This window comes from Aspergillus tanneri (assembly GCF_003426965.1).
Source record: "Aspergillus tanneri strain NIH1004 chromosome Unknown AapTan_2_pilon_pilon_pilon, whole genome shotgun sequence".
In the NCBI taxonomy this organism is placed as follows: domain Eukaryota; kingdom Fungi; phylum Ascomycota; class Eurotiomycetes; order Eurotiales; family Aspergillaceae; genus Aspergillus; species Aspergillus tanneri.
This window is the reverse complement of record NW_022984629.1, coordinates 4,040,380-4,060,561: the sequence shown is the minus strand read 5'-3', so window position 1 is coordinate 4,060,561 and position 20,182 is coordinate 4,040,380. Positions and strand designations below refer to the sequence as shown.

The window sequence follows — 20,182 nt, the reverse complement described above, 5'->3', positions numbered from 1 at the left end:
TCATGGACATGATCTTGTCCGGGTCAACGAAGTAGATAATATACAGTGTAGATGCGAGGAAAGTGCTGAGTGGAATATTATTGGAATATTATAGGTATATTTGTATCCATGTCCGATAACTATCAAGTCTATACTATACTACATTTTTGTACAATATTATACATCATCCATTGGAATTTACTGTTCTTTTTCCGCCCTAACACCTGACTGTACTGTTGATAATATACCAAAATCCAAGCCCGTTTTTCAATCCGCTAGATTAATGCTGTGCCGTTGAACATACCATCGCGCACCTCCCTCACCACATCCTTGCGGTCCTTCTTTCCAACTAGCACGATACCGCGGCCGCGTCTGTTCATCCGACCCATTCGGCCTAGACGGTGGATGAAATCGATCGTGGTGTGCGGTACATGGTACAGGATAACGGTCTTGACTGGGAGTGTGTCGATACCGCGAGAGGCAATATCGGTAGTGACGAGTACTTTGGTATTGGGTAAGCGGCGAGATTTGTCCCCTGCGTTGGATGACCGTGGCATTTCGAAGGGAATGGCGTCCTCCTGACGCCGCTTCTTCTGAGCTAGCATGATCTCCTCGGGGCTAGGGGGTGGCGACGATTCCGTGAACTCGGCAAGGATCTCATCCTGTTTTCTGGCGTTCGAGTCCCGGGAGAATGATTCGGCGTCAATACCCTTCGACTGGAGGAACTTGGCAACTTCATCGGCTTCCTCGCGCTCGTTGACGAAGACGAGGATCTTTTTGCATTTGGGCTTGCCGTAGGATTCGAATGGATCGGTGGGATCGCCATCGCCGGCCTTGCCGATTGACCAGATTACGTCCGCGCATGCCAGATCACGGTTCCCACGGTAGGGCTCCTTCAGAATGTCCACCACGCCCAGCTGGACTCGACGTGGAATGGAATGCAACAGGGGCGTCGTGAGACGTCTGATGTCTGGGTAGCGTTGCCGGAGGAGTTTATCGAGACTGTTCGGGATGGTAGCCGAGCACAGGATCAATTTGCGCAAAGACGAAGCCGCCTTGCTAATGATATCTGTGGTTGTTGGCAGGAAAGACCGGTCCATCAGCGAGTCGGCTTCGTCGAGAACCAGGTGGCTGACACGGCTGAGAACGTAAGGCTCCGTTTTCGCGATCGACGCGAGCAGGTGTGGAGTGGTAACTAGGATGTCGATGCCATCCGGGTTGAAAAGGGTGTTCTTGATCCGACGGGGCGTCAATCGGGACGAAATTGCTCCTGATCGGTATTTGACCGTGTGAGAGAGAGCTTTCACCTTGCTGCCTACCTGGTTCACCAACTCGGCTGTCGGTACTAAGATCACCACTCGCGGTCGACCGGCGTTGGACAGCGGGGGAATCTCGGGTTCGATGTCGAAGGCCTGGTTTTTCAGGCGCTCTTCCCTTTCTCGCACCTTTATTTCCTCTTCACGTTTCTCATTCTCCTTGTCTTCTGCCTCTTGCCGCTTGATAGCATCGACCAACGGAACCAAGTACGCCAGAGTTTTTCCAGAGCCCGTCTCTGCTGCTAGAAGGTATTGATCATACTGGTGCTCGACGTCATCTGTCTTGTTCTTCTTCTTCAACTTTATATGATTATCTGAGTCGCTCAGAAGCACCGGAATCGCCAGACGTTGAATTGGAGTAGGCGTGACATCAATCAGACCAGGTAGAGCTTGAGAGAAGATCGAGTTCCGGACGACCGGTAGGAGAGGAAACTGATCGAAACTTGTGAGGTCGGCTATTTTAGATTTGATGGCCGTTCGACGGCCATAGGAAACTGACGCCAATGTTGTCTGCATTTTCAAAGCTTTATACAGAGGACTGTCGCTTTTCTGAGATGCAAGCTCTGGTTTCCCTGCTTTCCCTAATCGCTTTTGAGATGCGGAGGATTGCGGCCGAGGGGTCTCTCGAATGTGAGCCTCTGTCTGGTTCATGCCTGCAAAGGGACCTCGTTTGTGTTTCTTTGGATGTTCTGACTTTAGGGAAGATTTGGCCACATTCGGTGACAGCGCTTTACGCGCAATTTCTTTGCGACGAAGGCGACCGGTAGCCATGGTCCGAACGGATTGTGTTCCAAAGAAAGACCGAACGAAGACATTCCGACCACGACAGAGCAGACATATCGAGGGCAGAGGCACTCGACCTAGTCGATTCATGATGAGTGAGGTGATGGATTATTCCAGATGGGAAGAAGCGCGCCAGATAGAAGAAACGCAGAAAAAGTGACGGTCAGTGGCGATCAAAGCGCTAAGCCTGTCTGGGACTAACGCGATCCGTGGAGGACCCAGGCACCCAGGCACTCAGACCCTCAGGTGCCCAGGGGCCGCACAGTTGCTATGGAGACTCCCGGCTGGCGAATGTCAACATCGCTCGAGTCTCCATCGTTCAGCTGCGCTCTGCAGTTCTGGTCGGGGATCCTGATTCTGCGCACTCAGGCTTACTTATCTCGTTTCCTCCATCGTACCTTGCTTGTGTTTCTCGTCGCGTTCTTCCTTCTCTTCCTCGTCTTCTTTTTTTTCTTTCCCGTGGTGGACGCGGTGTTGTTGTTGACTTGACCCTCTACGTCGTTGTATTTCCACTTCTCTCTTCCTGTTGCACACTTCCCATCGGGCTGGTCTTTCTACATTCTTTTCTTACTTACCGTCGCACTGTATCCCGTCGTGCAGCAAAAACAACAAAGAAAGACATTGTTGACGAATCGGCTGTCGTTTTGTATAACCGGTCATCATTGTGACGCATCATCCACTTCCCTGATGATTTTGATGAGCCATTTCTGTCTCCAGCGCATCTAAAAACCCATTAATATTGGGATTTCAATTCCTCCGACGTTTCTTGTATCGAATTTTCTATTCCACCTCTGTTGTTGTTGTTTATCTGAAATAGGTAATGCGCCACATACCGCAAGGGGCCTCCTCAAGTACGGTGGCCCTGGTGCAATGATGAAACGAGCATAGCTAATATTTTCCGTCCGCAGCGTTGTTTTTCATTTATTCTTTTCTCTTAATTTTCGCGTCTGCCGAGTGTATTCCGTCTCAACATGAACCCTGAACTCGGCCAGCGGCCATTGTCAGAAGTGAGTCCCATGGCTCAACAACGAAATTCACCAGTCTGGAGCCAGAGCACCAAGGTGAGTGTCTTGCTGGCATTGGATAGGTCTGGAAACTGCAGAACTAACATCAGTTCCCTAGACGATGAAGAGCATGGAGTCATCACCTTATGAAGCTCCATCACCGCGTCTCTTCTGGCAAGGCCGCGAATCCGGATCGCCTTTCCAGAGGGGTTCAGAAAATCAGGCCCCTTATGACCCAGAGGCGTCCTTTACGCCGACAAAGCGGCCATCTCTCGAGAATCTGAAGCGCCAATCGAGAGTCAGGAACAGCCACATGCTCCGTGACTACAATCAGGAGTACGACCCAGCTCATGTTTATGTTCCCCAGAGACCACTGGCCACAGCAAAGTTGCCGCAGCAGCAATCGTCAACGGCCCAGCCATCGCAAATCCCCCGTGGCCGAGACACCACCCAGCGGATAGGACCCAGACCACCATCTCCCAGCAAGGATCAAGTGCCACCAGCGAAGTCCTCTTTGTCCCGAGCGAGCCGGTTTGGTGTAAAGGATGCAGCCTTCGACCCTGAAAGCGAGATCTGGTCGGACGCCGACAGCCGATACCCCAAAAGTGTCACTTTCGATGCCGCGCCACCCCAGGTGAATGAGTATGAGATGACCACGCCAGATCCATCCTCTGTCGCATCTGGGTCACGCGATGGTAGCTACGACTCGGAGTACGATGAAGCCGACATCAGCTTCGATCGTGAATCTTCCATGGACCGTGAGGATAGTTTCGACGCTTCGCTAGAGGACCTCGAAAAAACCCCCGTTGTTCTACCCGAGGATTGGCGCTACATGAGCCCATCAAACGCGAATGAGGACTTGGTGAAAGAGGACGAGGATCCCTTTACCGAAGATGACAATGAAAGCCACGGCGCTGATCTGCGGCCGTCATCCCGTCAAGAAATATCTGGGAAGCACTCGCATGTCGAGCCATTAGAATCTAATGAAGAACGCCGTCCTTTACCCCCTCTTCCCGCAGCTGGTCGAACCTCATTCTCTCCGCGCGCGTCATCGCCCGGCAAGCTGGCCGCTGCTTTTGAGCGGGGGAGTGGTGGTCAGCGGGTTCTGCCATCACCTCCTGGTCCAGCCTCCTATACCAAGTCTGACATCGCCGAATTGGGCCATACTTCGATGTCCATAGACGATAGACTGCGACTGATGATGATCCAGGACTACGAACGGGAGGGAGACGGTCCTCAGCACCAGAGTCGAGAAGAGCCTCAGTCGAAAGCGGTCGAAAAACAACCTGACCATGCTGACCATAAGGAAGATAATGTCAAGGTAAGCGACGACCAACCGGTGGATGAAACTACGGCGGACGCACCTGGAAGGTATTCGCCTCCCCATATCTCTAGAGACTCAATCTTGAGGGATCTTCGCAAGAGTGAGAGTTTCATGGATGATTCCTTTGAGACCTCTTCTCAGGTTGAGTCCAATCCTGACCACTACGTGAATTATGACCCCGATGTTCCCATCCCATCGCTTGAGCATGATAACGATTTCGATGACGATGAAGTTGATGCCAAAAGCGTTATTATCAAGCAAGAAGAGCACGAACATGACCTTTATGACATACCTGATTACTATGAAAATGTCCCTTCGAAGGACTCCTCGTTCAAGAGCCTGAACGACAAGCATATTACTGATGACAAGAGCCAATACTCCAGCGACCCCCCTGAACACAGTTCGGACCAGTTCGATGAAGGTCAGACAACACCTGTCCCTGAAGACCGGACCGAAAATGGTCAAGGCAAGCAGCCGCCTCCTGAGGAGCAGGGGGGGGAGTCTCAGCAGCGACCCATGACACCGGAGTGTTATGACCAAGTGTCGGAGCCCTCGACTCCGGAATCGGTTATTCGACATCCCACGGGCAGCGATGGCAGTGATCGTGACGCATCGCCGTCTGAGGAGTGCGTGCCAGAACCGGTTGCGACCATCAAAGCCCGTGGAGCTGGCCTCAAGACGCGCCCATCGCTGACTCCTGCCGATGTGGAATCGATGGCGGCCACCCGGCGTCAAGTTAGCGGCCAACAACCTCCCCCAATGCCCTACACCAACAGTCAGAAGGAGCCTGACGCACCCGAGAATGCTGCTGATCAGCCTACCGCCTCTCAACCCGCCAAGGAGCCCATCCAGCGAAAGAGTAGTCTCATGAAACTGGATATCCCCTTTAGTATCCAGGAAGAGAGCCTTGGATTTGGCCTGGATAAGGAATTTGACCGAGTGATCGAAACCCAAAAGGTTGCGTTTGAGCTGTCCCTCTCCCAGTTGTACTCCCGTGCAACGAGAACCCCCCAGGCCCAGGATCCCTTAGTTTCGTATGCTGACGAGCAACCCCGCAAACAGAGAGGCTACCTCATGCGACAGAACACGCGAATGATCATCGCCAGCAGTCGCCCCGAGGACGAGCCTGCCCCTCCCCCTACTGAAGGCCCAAGCGATCCCCATGCTGCAAGATCCCCAGGGCCGTCTCCGCGTAAAGCAAGCCAGCAAACCTGGACCACCGTACCCTGGAACGGCCAGACGCGTCGCTCGAGCATAAGAACTCCTTCCAGTGCAATCCGGAAAAAGCCCGTGAACAGCTCCGTGCCACCACTCCCCGGACAGCAGAGTAACGTTCAAGAGACCCCGGCAACCATCGAGGAATCCGAGCTGGCACTAAATAACGCCCTGGAGGAGGGAGAAGAACGTGGCCGCCTGTTTGTCAAGGTCGTTGGACTGAAGTATCTGGATCTTCCGGTACCACGTGGTATGTGCTGAGCTTTTCATGTTTGACATCGCATCTGACAACGTGAATCAGGTGAGAGATCATACTTCTCTCTTACACTGGACAATGGCCTACATTGCGTGACAACCGCCTGGTTGGAGCTGGGAAAATCCGCCCCCATCGGGCAAGAATTTGAACTTATTGTGCAGAATGATCTTGAGTTCCAGCTTACTTTGCAGATGAAAGTGGACGACGACCGATTCCGAAGCCCCGAGCTGGCTCCTACTGCGTCGCCTACACGACCGAAGACGTCGACATTTAGCCGGGTGTTTGCTTCACCCCGGAAGCGCAAGGAATTGGACATGAAGCAACAGCTTGCCTCGCAGCAGCAGCAGAAGAGTAAAGATGTCAATGCCGGGGTGTGGGACCGACTCCGGTCGCTCATTGCGCGTGACGGTAGCTTTGCTCGCGCATACGTGGCACTTAGCGATCATGAAAAGCATGCATTCGGACGCCCTTACACCGTCGACGTCGCTTGTTTCAATGAGTGGGCGGTTGAGGAGCAGCCCAGTAGTGTGAAGAGCAAGAAAAGTACCTCGAGCTCCGCCTCCCAGCGCCGACCCCCTTACAAGATTGGCAAACTAGAATTACAGCTATTGTTTGTTCCCCGGCCCAAGGGTGCGAAGGACGAAGATATGCCGAAGAGCATGAATGCCTGCATTCGAGAAATGCGCGAGGCTGAAAGTGTGTCGGCGCGCAGTTGGGAAGGTTTCCTCTCCCAGCAGGGAGGCGATTGTCCAGTGAGTTTTGTCCCCCAGGATGGCATCCATCCTCGGTCAATCGTGACACTGACGAGTTTGCTGCAGTATTGGCGGCGTCGGTGGTTTAAGCTGCAGGGCTCCAAACTGACCGCCTTCCATGAGACCACACGGCAGCCGCGGGCTACCATCAATTTGTCCAAAGCCGCCAAGCTGATTGACGACCGGTCTACCCTGACGCAAAAGGAGACCACGGCCCGGGGGGGTAGACGCCGCAAGTCTGCGTTCGCTGAAGAGGAAGAGGGGTATATGTTCGTGGAAGAGGGCTTCCGGATCCGCTTCGGCAACGGCGAGGTGATTGATTTTTATGCCGACAGCGCGGCGGACAAGGAAGGCTGGATGAGGGTGCTGGCTGACGCTGTCGGGAAGGGAACCGGTGGTAGCAGCCAGGTGAAGCCATGGACTGACTTCGTGCTGAAGCATGAGCGCAGTCAAAAGGCACGCAGGGAGACAGGAGATCGCTTCTCGCACGCGGGCCCTCCGCCGGCACGCAAGGACGTGGCGCAAACCCCCGCGTCCCGCGTGCCCGAGCCGGCAGTGGCATCGCCTCGGCCTCGACACCGGCACACGCAGTCGCAGCCCGAAGTTCGCAGCGCGGATGCTCGACGCAACAAGGCGCGATCATTGATGTTTTAGCGTCGTCACGAGATTTCCATTTGTCTACTACGAACGGTCTTTCGAACTGGTTTCATTTTGTTCCATCTTTTTTTTTTATATTTTTTTTCTTTCCTTCCTGGTTGACCGCGGTGTTGGTGTACTTGCTAGGATTCCCTTTGTTTACCTGTTGGCCTCGATCTCTGGAATCGAGAGCAAACTGCTTGCCATTTCCACTGTCCTTGACGATTGATTCTGGCGTACATTAATGATACATAGCGCTTTCTTTCGAGTCGATATTCAATTTGATCTCTAGTCCGTATTACGGTTTCCTTTTGGTATAAGTAACCCTAAAGATATGACGAGGGCATGTAGATACTTTTTTGAATAACCTGCTGCTTATTATCCCATTAACTGGACCAGGTGGTCATCTAACCTATTGCAGCCCCTACTTGTCTAGAGTAGATAAAACCTATAGGTGCCGGTAACTAACCAAATCAACTTATTATGTCTATATCCCCGGTCCAGCGTGGTATATATATACATATCTCGTAGTCAGCAAACTAGTTAACGCATTCATCCACCGAGCGGCAAATACTACCAAGCGATGAATTTGCATTTCTATACAAACTAGCCCTTTTAAACTTGTGATATCTCAATCATTCTACTATTATTAAGGCTCACATTAGGCACATCCAATCTATATACCTATGCAATTAATAGTCAGAAGTAGACTAAAAAATAAACCAACATAAGACACAGTTGTAAGTGCCAGCCCAAAAAACAGTATAATTCATAATATTTAGTTATTCTTATTCCAGGAAACTTAAAATAGACAACTGACATACCAGTTGACTACTGTTTAATATAGGATGCCATCTGGAGCAGTGGGACTGAACAGGTCTAGGGGCGGTACCTTCATGCCTATTGCCCCACGTCTCTCCACAAATCAATTCGGTTTTCAGGTACAGAGAGTATGTACTTGGAGGACACAATATTCATCCCCGAGTTTTACCGTGATTATGTATGGAAACTCTTGGCGTCATACGACTGTGCCGACCCTAATTTTTCAGAGACTTTCTGGGTTGGTGATTCGACGAGCTAAAAAGTTGAGAACAGAAAAAAGTTGAGCAAAGAAAGCCTATGGCTTTCGGCCATATGCTCTCAGTCTCCCTCCGTAGACCCACAACACCACCGGAAGAGGGTCGCCCACCACCAAAAACACAAACCCCAACACGCTATTCCCCCATCCATATCCCAACCGCTGATACATCTGCGGCGCAAAGATGGGAAACACGAACCCCAGAATGTTGGACAACATGCGCGCCGCCGCATTTGCCGATGCCGCATGCTTGAACTCATCCAGCAAATACGCCAGTATGCCCTGCGTCAGCATAAAACTGCCGCAGGTGAACAATGCCGTGCCCACGTCGACAGCCACCCACGAGAGGTGCTTCTCAGCTGACCAGCCGTACAGGAAGAGGCCAGTGGGGGCCAGCAGCACGGCCGGTACGAGAAAGGGGGCTCGAAATTCCGGACTGGTTTGTCCGTTGGCTCGGTCGCGGAGGACGCGGTAGATCCAGTCCATCAGGTGACCGCCCACCTGCGACGCCCCGACTGTGCCGATAGCGATAGCGATATAATTGAGACTACTGATCGTGGGTGATTCGCCGTACTGTTTCCTCCACAGATCGGCGTAGGTCGAGAGCATCAGGCAGTAGATGGCAAAGTTGAACGCCATCACGATCGCTATCACCTGGATGGCCGGCCGGTACACTAACAGCCGCAGCGGCCGGATCAGGCTGGGACCGAGCTGGCTGGCCAGATCCCGGTAGAAGGTGTTGCTCAGGGCGGAGGTTGAGATTTGGTGTTCGACCGCAGCCTTGTGACGGAGGAGAGGGGGAGTATAGCATTCGGGCAGCAAGAAGCACCCCACCACGAGGATGACAGCATCGAACATGGACAGGATCCAGAATAGCCACCCCCATTGCAGGTGCTGAGCGATTACACCGCCCAGGATCGGACCCAGGGCCGGTCCCAGATAGGGTATAAAGGTTGCCACGGCGAGAGAGCGGCCACGGTATTCGGCGCGGTACATGTCAGCCAGAATGGGGCCGGTCAACTATTATGTCCGCACGGGGGGTCAGTGAGTATAAAGTTGCACCTCGCAGCAAGATGGCGGAGAGGAAAATAGGTCATTACGGTAATCCCGGCACTGGCTCCTGATCCAGCCATAAATCGGCCGACAATCATCAGCCCTGCCGAGTGACCGACCGGACACAGGGCGTTCCACAGGATATACCACAGATTACTGGCAATCCAGATAGGTCGCCTCCCGTACATTTCGGACAGGGCTGCGATCAAGAACGGGGCAAAGGCCAGGCCGAGGATGAATATGGAGAAGGCGATCTGGGTGGCAGAGCTGCCCAGGTGGATGTCGACCCCGATCGTGGTCAATGCAGCAGCCATCATGCTGGTGGACATCAGCGTGACCAGTTGACCCAAGGAGACTATCAGTGCAACCAAGATCTTGCGGCCGGACGACCAGTTATAGGGATCATGAGGGTCCTCGGGGGAATCCCACGTGGCCTAGGGGACTGTTAGAATGCAAGAGGGTTATCTAATCGGCTCAATTTACTCCATGTTCTTCGCGTAAAGCGTTGAGTCGTTCTTGCTGCTGACCAGTGGTGGTAGTGGTGGTAGTGGTGGTGTTTTTTCCGGCAGCAACAGGTGGCGAGGCTGCGTCGATGGCAGTGTGTTTTCCCGATACCGACATGGTTAAACTTCTTTCTTTCTTTCTTTCTTTGGTGCTGCTTTCTTTAATTGTTTTCTGATGGTGGAATGATAGGAAGTGAATGAGAAGCGAGACCATGAGGAACTTTCTGTTTTGTATAAGGTCGCGAGCGAAATAGTGGAACGACCCGGAACAAAGAAGGATAGGGAGATTGAGATTGCATCTCTTGTCTTATCTGATGCATTAGTCTGCCTTCCTTGGTTGTTCAATCAAATTAAATTAATCCCTGCGAATCCACCAGGCGCTTATTACAACGGTCAGAGACCTTACCCCCTCTGGGACCACTAATGGACCTTTTTTTTTTTTTTACGCAGTTCATACATATACCCTGTTAGTAGTACTTGGCTATATCTCAGGGGCACTCCACAAAGTTCCATAGACAAGAGAATGATAGGTTCGTTGTAAATATTTACCAATATTCGTAATGTAAATGATGCTAATCACGTGATCAGTCCAGCCCTACATTTCCCAACTTTTATTCTGTAAAAGTATGGCACCTGTCTACAAGACAGGTAATGAATGAAAGGAGAGTATTTTGCCTGTTTAAGCTAATCTATTAAACGTCGTGGATTGACTTGTACGGAGTAGAAATCATGTCCAAAGATTGGTTTGATGTCTCGATTAGGCAGTTCGACGGGCACACCACCATACAATACTATCCTAGCGGAGTCACAATGATTGCATTACTATACTATATAACCTTGTCATATCAAATACCCCTAGCATTATTAGGCTATTATGTTTCGGGGCTGTGGCAACAAAAGTCTTAGTGTAAAGGGCTGTGGCCCGTTTAACTTCTCGGGCCTATCGTCTGTTGTCCCTGGTGCCCCCGTTGGCTGAAGCCCCATATCACGTGATCTACATCATATTTGTTTACCCGTCCTTCCCCTCATTCTTTTAACAATTCCTTTTTGTGCCTATCCTATAGGTTCTACAGGCTCAGCCCCTGACACATAGAAGTATTTCTCAAGGCTCAGAGCCCAATAATGAGTGACCGGCCGATCGATTGCTGCCTTTCACTTGCTGATAGCCAGACATCCGGATTGGACCAGAATGTGATTTGCTTGGACTCAGTTGGGCGCATTTGGGAACTCTAATTCTCAAGGTGGCTATTTTAACTAGCGCTGATCAATGGGAAAATGTTGCTGCATGCATGATCACCTGGAACAGTTAGTGCGTCTCTTAGAGATGACCTTTACTATTATATGGCGAAATTCGCCGGCATGTTTTTCTCTTCTCGCTCTTCTTATCTTGGGTGCTGTAGATTAGAGGTATATTGACTGTTATTACTCTGGTTGGAGAACTTAACACTTATATACAATGTGAACGTCAGATTGCTGATTAATTAATAGTGTGCGGAATTTGTTTCTTATATAAATGTTTCACAATGTTGGTTAGTTCGCCGTATGATGTACCCTACCTCCAGATATTAATTATATACGGCGCTGGTATATCATTCTTTAGCCATCCTGATACTGCCCTATAGCCTGGCACTAGCACGCACTCCTGTGAGCCACATTTCTTTTGTTAACTTGGATTTAATTAAGGTGAATCTAAGTTGCACTACTTTTCATTGAGAACAGTGGTGACCAGGAATGCAAAAGCAAAATATTTTGACAAATATAAATATCAGCCATCAAATTAACAAACATTTGACGAATACACCTTGACAACCCTTGCAATTCTTCCAGAGAGACTTATTAAATGTACTGTTCCCAATCGGGCAGGCGAGAGTGAAATTGATGCTGCTGCTGTTGCTGCCACTGATCCGTTTAAGGGGACATGTCGGCTACGTTTCTCACATACCTCTTACACTGCTTCGTTCGTGTTACCCCAGTGATGGAGATGGAGAGAATATAGCCCATATTCATACTGTCACCGATGGAGTCATTATTGCAAACGTGCATCTTTGAATTTAGCAAGGTGCCCTGGTCGAGCCGCTCACGGTTTGTTGAGCTCACTTGCTATCGGTGGGGGACTGACACGGACCGGCGGAAGGCGCCTGGAGAGCTGACTCTAAGCATTATTGGGGCAGAATCAAGGCTATATAAATCATCTCTCAGCGACCACCCAAGCACGCTGCTATACAGCAGACTAAATCAACGACAGCGCGCTTAGCTAGAAATGCAAGAACGGATGCGAGAACAGATGCTTCAGCAGCAAGCTTTAGAAGAGAAACGATCGCAGAGGTAGGAATAGAAATTTTTACTGCAGAATATGCAGAGTCATGTATACGGCTGTTGTATACGGAGTAATACAGCAACAGTTCCCCATATCGAATAACAGGTATGCTACGTTCCGGAGCATAACAATTGGCAATAATAAATGCAAGTGCTCCTTGGACGGCATGGAATGGGGAGACACGTCGATGTGTATGACAAGGCGCATCTCATATATGGCTCGCACACCGCTCCTATCCATCCCTTGCTGCTTCGATCCCCCTTTCATAGAACCCCTTAATTAACCCTCATTGAAGCTGCAAAAAATTCAGACAACCAGCGATCCACACGAGGAGCGAAATGCAGCGTTATCTTGTGCTTTTGTGTCGCCTGCCAAAAACGATGGACCCCACAATCAAGGACTATTTGTACAGTGGCCTGTGCTATGGATTCTATACCGCTTTATGCGCCATCGTTTATGTCGGGGCCGTTGTTTTTTACCGTCTGTTCCTAAGCCCTCTGGCTAAGTTCCCTGGTCCTCGTCTCGCAGCCGCGACAGGTCTGTACGAGGCATATTTCCAACTGGTCAAAGGGGGCGTATTCACATGGGAAATCGATCGTCTCCATGGAGAGTATAATAGCCCGATCATTCGGATCAAGCCGGATGAGCTGCACATCAAAGACCCAGATTACTACAACACGCTCTACGCCGGCCCAGGCAAACACCGCAACAAAGATCCTTGGTTTAGCTTCATCTCCTACCCCCAGTCGATTTTTTCCACTGAGGGGTATGCGCTCCATCGCGACCGCAGAAGGGTTCTGGGCCAGTTCTTCAAGAAGGGCGCCATCTTACAGTTTGAGCCGGCTATCCGCGCCAATGTGCAATCGCTGTGCCGTCACTTCTCAGCCCTGTCAAGCAGCAACCAGCCTTTGGAGCTACACGCCGCCTTTCAGTGTTTCGTCTGCGATACGCTGTCTCAATACTGCTTCGGTAGGCAGGAGGGCTCTCACTACCTGCACCAGCCCACGTTACCGGCGACCTGGAAGGCGCGAATCAATAGCATGTTTAATTTTTGCCGGCTCAACAGACAGATTCCCATCTTGTCGTCCTTTGCACGCATTTTCCCAGGTCCAGTGGCGTGGCTAGTGCCTTCATACGGGCATGTGCTTGAATTTGAGCAGGTAAGCTGAGTCCCATACCGTTGGCTTCCTTACCGCGGACTTGGATAGATAACAAATGGCATGACTAGGACGTGAGAGGTCGAGTCCGCCGCGCAATCGAACAGCATAGACGCGCCGACAGCAAGAACGGATATCTCACGAGGGCGCCAACAGCTATCTATCCCGCTATCCTGGCGGACCCGGACGTGCCTCCGAGCGAGAAGATCTCCCCGCGTCTGGAGGACGACGCCATATTTCTCATGATGGCGGGCACAGACGCCCCGTCGCAGGCCATCGCCATCACCATCTTCCATATTCTGAACAACCCTGCCGTCCACCAGAAGCTCAAGGCAGAACTGTTCGCGAACGTCTCCGATGTGACCTCCACGCCTACTCTGGAGCTCCTAGAAAAGCTTCCATATCTGGTACCTAACACACTGCTGCTCCAACCCCAACCGCTAGGCTAACTCTGTAGAATGCAACCATCAAAGAGGGCCTTCGTCTGTCTTCCATCGTGACGACCCGTCTTCCCCGCATTGCCCCCGATGAGGTTCTACAGTATCAGAAATGGCAGATTCCCGCCGGTGTATGTAGCCTTTACTGTGCTCCGCCTGTATTACTGCAAGCATCGCTAATAAGCCACAGACACCAGTAAGCATGTCGACATATTTCATCCTCAGAGACCCGGACATCTTCCCCGAACCCACCAAATTCATTCCCGAGCGCTGGCTGCTTGACCCCGAGGACCTGCAGAGACTGCAGAGATATCTGGTTCCAGCCTCGAAAGGAACCCTGGGCTGCTTGGGACAGAAGTAGGTTGCGCCAATACTATTTGATTCACCCCGATATGACTGACAAAAACAGTATGAATTCAGCATGGATGAATCTCGTGCTTGGGACGCTGCTGCGTCGATACGACCTTGCTTTGCACGAAACCACCGAGAATAATGTCGAGATGACGCGCGATAACTTTATCGGACAGACTGATAGCGGCGTGAATAATGTGTATGTAAAAATCTTGAAAGAGTACGGTTGTTAGTACACTATGTGTGGAAAAACGTTCTCGATTTGAAAATTTCCCACCGGGCATCCAGGGAGTTTTCCAAACAGGCTCTCTTGATGGAAGTATAAACCAAGTGTCGATCCAGTAATGTCTAATGCGCTATCAGCTATGCCGGCAGTCCAGCCGAATGACTTATTAGCTGTGCAGCCAGAGATTTGTCTGCTCTCAACACCCGAATTTTGCAAGCTGTTGATATGATCTGGGATTGGCATGTAGACCTCCAGATAAATATAAACAATGGAATGTAATGGAAGTGTGGGTTGATGAACTTCCGGTTTGATGTCACTAAACCAGTCTCCACGACAGATAATCAGCGATATGCAAGTGTCATTGTAAGAAGTAAGTTTCCTCTATTTCTAACAGACAGCAGCTCTTATGGCTTCAGCTCGTTGAGAAGTCCATGTATATTGTCAGTCTATTCGGCTTCTCTTGCCTGTGTTCCCGCTATTTCAAGAGATTCTCGGTGCAACTTAGATGCCAAGCATGCTGTTCCTTTTGACAAAAGTCCCGCTCCTAGAATATTCTCAATTCGGCCTTGGGTGTGTCTAGGAGCTTCCACATCCAAGCATACTGTAGCATGAAAAGCATTCGCGTGTGATATGTTGAATCGCTCGGTTTGCGACGGCGTGAGGAGTGAGATCTTTTCGTCGATACTGATGAAAAAGACGACAGGGGCATCACTGGAGCATTGTCTTCTGGACTTGTGTTGTTACGCGACATGGAGGCTATATCCGCGCCTTTAAAGGAACTTAATGATTTGGAGGAAAACCTATGGGGCCTTAATAACGTGCCGTCTGGGCAACATTCTTCCCTGACGCTAAACAAGTACCTTAGTGCCTCTTCTCTGGCCCCGAGCTAGTGGCACAGAGTACCACAAAGACGGATTTGTTACCCACGCAGTGAGTGGCTCACAGGGATGAAATACTTAACGATGATAATTAATGAATTCCAGCTTGTTCCGATCCAAGCTTCTGCTCATTTTGGCGAGGCTGAACCGTACGAGCGTATCAGTACATTTAACACCCTTAGGTATGAGACAAGAAGGACCAGCCCAGACCCGCCCAGGGGAGGATTCGAAGTGGAATTTGGAGAAATTTTCAAAGCTTTTTACGTTTCCTTGAACGCAGTTGCTGCGTGGTTCCTCAATTGAATGAGCATTATAATAATGGCGTCGACGATCCATGGTGGTGCTGTAGCATTTATTCTCATAACAAGGATAACAGCACTAAATAGGCTCTTTCTTGTCGTCCCCCGCCAAATGTTTGTTATCAATGTGATTTATCAGGGTGGACTTTTCTTCCATTGTTGGAATCGTTGTTCGGGTTTCTGAATCCTGTCCCCTAGACAGAAGGGACAGAACCCAGGAGCTACCAGTGTATAGCGAAAAACCACTTGGCACACAAATATCACCACTCAAGGAAAGTCTGTTGGTTCGTCGATGTGCTCTTTTTCCATTTTTGTACTGTTGCTGGTACGGTGCAGCGTCCAGTGACTTTCTTCTGCATTGTAGAATATGCTTAGGGCGATGTTGTATACCAAAACTGCTGGTATTGGCTTACTGGATATAGCTATTTGGGTCTTGTAACAAACCTGGCAATCTCAGTTAAACACTGGGCATTGGCCATCCCTTGGTGGTTCACCAAGGTAATGTGCAACCCTTTCCTTTAAGGTACAGATTCTCAACATATCTAGCATGCACTGTCATCCAAATTTACTGTTGATTGCTGTTTCAGTACTTGGTGTATAGCTTTTTATAGGAAGTATATATGACTCCAGATGTGTTGTACTGTACCTAGAAGGCTGTGTTTAGTGGTACACGATAGTCGGGTATGTGGTTGACGATCTCACTAGTGTCTTCTCATGGAGAACAGCTAGAAATATGGAGTGTGATGTACCTGCGTGTGTGATGAGAAATATAGGTGGTTTATTGGTTCTTGACGTGGTGATTCCCGGTTCCGTGCGACAATCATCGATATGACCAGTCATGTAGGTATACGTAATCGACGGAGGGACTATGATTTGTGAGGGAAAAATAGATATAGAAATAGTATTATATGATACCTATCATTTTCATCATATTTATGGTTCATATAATGCAAGGAGGGAGATACAAATCTCCATTCAAGCTTCTTCTTTTGTCAATATGTATACCTATTCAGTATTCACTATACTAATGATGATGAGCTTGTCTATAAAAGTGAGTATTCATCCTGTCTTGACTTCTGCCTTAACCTAACATCTGTCTTTACAACTTACTAGTTACCACCTATTCCCTGACCATCTCAAGGATCAATCCTCTCTTATCCTTCAAAATGAAGATCGAATTTGCTGCTCTGGCATTTGCCCTGTTCCAGGGTAGTTTTGCCAGCTGCATAAATGGAAAAGCCTATTGTGGACGCGCTTTACAGGGCAGAAGTGAGCACCCAAATTATATCGTAACATATCCTGAGCATTTGGGACTAACTGCGTAAAGTGAGCGGTGCATTCAATCCCGATGGGCTGTACCGCTGCTATGAGACCAATCCGACGGACGCGACTTACCCTCGTTATAGTGCCATGGCGATCTGGGAGTGTCCAGAGGGGTGTCGTGATGGGGCTGCAGGGGAGAGTGATTTCTGCAATAATATCTGTAAGTCTGTTGGATTGTGATTGATTGATTGACTGATTGATTGACTGACTGACTTGGTAGATCATGAATGTAACTTGGATCATGATGAAGTTGCGTGTAAGAAGGTGAAGGCCCTCGAGGGTGAGAATGGTAAGGGAGGAGATGAGGGTGATTCTCGGGTTTCAGTGAAGGGTGAGAAGAAGAATGAAGATGAGGACGACGATGAGAAGGAGAAGGACGGCGACAAGGATGCGAACCAGAAAAAGGGGGATGAGGACGAGGACGAGGATGAGGATGAAGATGAGGACGAGGAGGATGAGGAGGAGGATGACGATGACGATGACGATGAGGATGAGGATAAGAGAAAGAGGAGGTAAGGAAAGTAGGTGGACTCCGTATGAGTATATCAAGAGAAAACAACTGGGAATAGTCATTAATAATATGTAATCTATTCACTAATCTATCTACTTCTATCCAAACCGATCTTGTACGACTTGAACTGTCGACTGGGCACCTTCTGCTCAAACAAGATATCTAATTCTTCAAAGGTCCGGCCTTTTGTCTCAGGAAGACACCAGTAGCAATACACCAAGCACAAAAAACTAGTCCCGGAGAACAGAAAGCCCACCTTCCCCTTCCAGTCTCCCTGGTCTTCATTCATGGCATACGGAATCACCACGGAAAACACCACCGACCAGAGAAAGCAGGTGACCGTGGCCAGCGCAATCGTCAAGCTGCGCAGACGCGCCGACGCCACCTCTGTCAAGAGCACGTAGCAGAAGGGGCCCAGACTCATGTCGTACACTAATGTACAGAGCAGTATGATGCCGCACTGCGCCCACGCTGTCGGCGAATGTCGCGGGGCGAGGTCCACCACTCCGATGATGAACAAGAGGACGGCCAGCGTCGAGCATCCGAAGAGATATATGGTGCGACGGCCCACGTAGGACAGTAACAGCCAGGAGACGCACGTCCCCACGAACCCGATGGCAGTGAGACCCAGGTTCATGGAGAAGGCATCCGACGAGACGAGACCCGCCACTTCCATGAAATGCACGGCGTAGTTGATGAAACAGACGTTGCCGGTGAATGCCTGCATGCTGTACGCCATGACACAGATCAGAAGTCGACGCAGATTGGGCCCGCGGAAACATTCGACGTACTGTGGCCGGTCCTCTTGGAAGCTCTGCTCGAGTCGTAGCGTCTCCTGGATGTGAGCCAGCCTGCGCGACACATCGACCCCCGGCGTGGCGAGACGTCGCAGAGAGGCGGCCGCGTCGTCATGTCGGCCCTTGCGACAGAGCCAATACGGCGGGTCGGGACAGAAGCCGACCAGTAGCAGGATGACGCAGGGTAAGGCCCACTGCGTGGCGATGGGGATCTTGAAGGACCAAACGCTGTTCATGGACGCGGTGCTCTTGAGGATACCTGAGGCGATCAGCGAGCCAACGCAGAAGGCCAGATTCGTCATGGTGGCCGCGAAGCCGCGCAGGACGAGGGGAGTGACTTCTCCGACATAGGCGGAGGCGCAAATCGGGTAGAAGGCGATGATGGCGCCGTTGACGAGTTGGCCGACGAAGAGCTGGGCGGGCGTGTGGCTGAAGAACTGGAGGAAGACGGACGCGATCGAGAGCCCCGAGCATGTAGCGAGCATCACCCGCGGCCCAAAGCGGTCGTAGGCGAACCCCGAGCCAAGGGCACCCACGATGGCCCCGAGTAGGTTGGCGTACTGGAAGGCTGACAGCCATGGGGCTGAGATCATGTAGCTACCTTGATAGCGGTATCCGTAGGTTTCCTTGAAGGCGTCCAGCCCAACGAGGCCTTTGACGACGCCGCCATCAATGCCCTTGAGAATGGTGGCCTATGGTTGTATCATACTATCAGTGATTGTCTTCTGGTTATGGTCTTTTTCAGACAGGCCTTCTCTATACCAGGTTCATGAACAGCCCCCATGTAATGGCAGGCCAATGGCATCGCATCGCATCCCAGAAGCGCTGGGAGTGTTCCTCCTTGCTGAACTGGAAGGACAGTTTAGCCTCTTCTGTCGAGGATTGAGGGAAGGACTGGACCAGGATTTCAGAGAGTCCGCCCATGGTCACCCCCAACCATAATCATCAATGCTTCAGGGAGTAGTGTCGATTAAGTCTCTCCTATGTAGTGGCCGATTGTGATTTTTCATGTTCACAAGTAGCCATTGATTCTGAAACGATCGTGAAGAATCTGCTGGAGTCTGGACTCAGGACAGATCTGCCAAGGGCCGATATCGCTCAATGCACATTGATTGACTGCACATATTTTTAGAATGTAATCTCTAATCCAGAATAATTTGATCTCTGTTTAAATTTTCTGGATATATAGAAGCTGGTATTCCATAATTAGTGCGTCCACCAGACTACAGTGAGACTAGCATAAAGACTACAAAGAAATGAACCTAGTGCTTAGGCTGTTAATCGAACTAATTATGTCTTACAAGGACAGGAATGGGAGACTATTTCATGCCTGAATGCCATGTATTTTGTATTTGCTTTTTTTTATATTTTTTTCTCTTTCTATTTTCCCTTTTTTTGTCTTTCTTGCATTGTGTTATTGAATCAATCCGACAAGTTCCTTATTCAATCTATCCCAATGCAAGAGAAGGAAATAAAGAAAGCACCCAATATCTTGACAACAATCAGCCCAGGAATCAATTTAGCATGGAAATAACACAAAAGGTCAAGTCAATGATCAGTCAAAATAAATCACTGATCCTGATCAGCCTTCTCAGAAGTCTTCCCCATCCACTTTCGCCACCCAAAAAGATCCTACGGTTGCGCATGGTTACCTTGATATGTACGGCGTCGTCAGGGAAAGGACCCTTTGGGTTCTCGTACTTTTCGAACCCAAGACGCATGTTGCATTGAAATGAACATAGCGGCGCAATGTCGTTCAGTTTGTTCAGGTTGGTGTTGTCGAGCACACGTTGAAGTACAGGATCACGTCGTTAGAAGCCTCGTGGATCTTGGGTGGTTGAGGTCTAGACCTGCCTCTTGGAGGCGGATCTTGCGCTGCAAGTTGTAGGTCTCGGCTGGGATAGACATTTTGATTGTTGGGGTTGGTTTTTTTTTTTGTTCGTTGGTTTGGTTTGTTAGGTGGAGTTGGGTTGGCATGAGGCTAGAG

The 20,182-nt window shown here is 50.1% G+C and overlaps 6 protein-coding genes across 6 annotated transcripts; 3 read left to right on the top strand and 3 right to left on the bottom strand.

The window, feature by feature from the left end:
- Window positions 1–254: 254 nt before the first annotated feature.
- Window positions 255–2,066, bottom strand: mrh4 (ATP-dependent RNA helicase MRH4; the record flags this gene model as incomplete). Its single annotated transcript, XM_033565983.1, has 1 exon — window positions 255–2,066. The coding sequence occupies one exon, from the start codon at window positions 2,064–2,066 to the stop codon at window positions 255–257; it is 1,812 nt and encodes a 603-aa protein (XP_033431740.1).
- A 983-nt stretch (window positions 2,067–3,049) lies between these two features.
- Window positions 3,050–7,283, top strand: bud4 (putative GTP binding protein (Bud4); the record flags this gene model as incomplete). Its single annotated transcript, XM_033565982.1, has 3 exons — window positions 3,050–3,139; window positions 3,201–5,871; window positions 5,923–7,283. 3 exons carry the CDS (start codon window positions 3,050–3,052, stop codon window positions 7,281–7,283), a joined length of 4,122 nt encoding a protein of 1,373 aa, XP_033431739.1.
- Window positions 7,284–8,382: 1,099 nt separating this feature from the next.
- ATNIH1004_001281 (uncharacterized protein) lies at window positions 8,383–10,017 on the bottom strand (the record flags this gene model as incomplete). The annotated part of the gene is made up of 3 exons (XM_033565981.1): window positions 8,383–9,363; window positions 9,444–9,830; window positions 9,880–10,017. The coding sequence occupies 3 exons, from the start codon at window positions 10,015–10,017 to the stop codon at window positions 8,383–8,385; spliced, it is 1,506 nt and encodes a 501-aa protein (XP_033431738.1).
- Window positions 10,018–12,596: 2,579 nt separating this feature from the next.
- Window positions 12,597–14,549, top strand: ATNIH1004_001280 (cytochrome P450; the record flags this gene model as incomplete). The annotated part of the gene is made up of 6 exons (XM_033565980.1): window positions 12,597–13,376; window positions 13,445–13,780; window positions 13,831–13,941; window positions 14,001–14,167; window positions 14,220–14,360; window positions 14,525–14,549. 6 exons carry the CDS (start codon window positions 12,597–12,599, stop codon window positions 14,547–14,549), a joined length of 1,560 nt encoding a protein of 519 aa, XP_033431737.1.
- A 2,181-nt stretch (window positions 14,550–16,730) lies between these two features.
- Window positions 16,731–17,403, top strand: ATNIH1004_001279 (uncharacterized protein; the record flags this gene model as incomplete). Its single annotated transcript, XM_033565979.1, has 3 exons — window positions 16,731–16,833; window positions 16,892–17,047; window positions 17,108–17,403. 3 exons carry the CDS (start codon window positions 16,731–16,733, stop codon window positions 17,401–17,403), a joined length of 555 nt encoding a protein of 184 aa, XP_033431736.1.
- Window positions 17,404–17,486: 83 nt separating this feature from the next.
- On the bottom strand, window positions 17,487–19,119 carry ATNIH1004_001278 (putative MFS alpha-glucoside transporter; the record flags this gene model as incomplete). The annotated part of the gene is made up of 2 exons (XM_033565978.1): window positions 17,487–18,887; window positions 18,958–19,119. The coding sequence occupies 2 exons, from the start codon at window positions 19,117–19,119 to the stop codon at window positions 17,487–17,489; spliced, it is 1,563 nt and encodes a 520-aa protein (XP_033431735.1).
- Window positions 19,120–20,182: the final 1,063 nt, after the last annotated feature.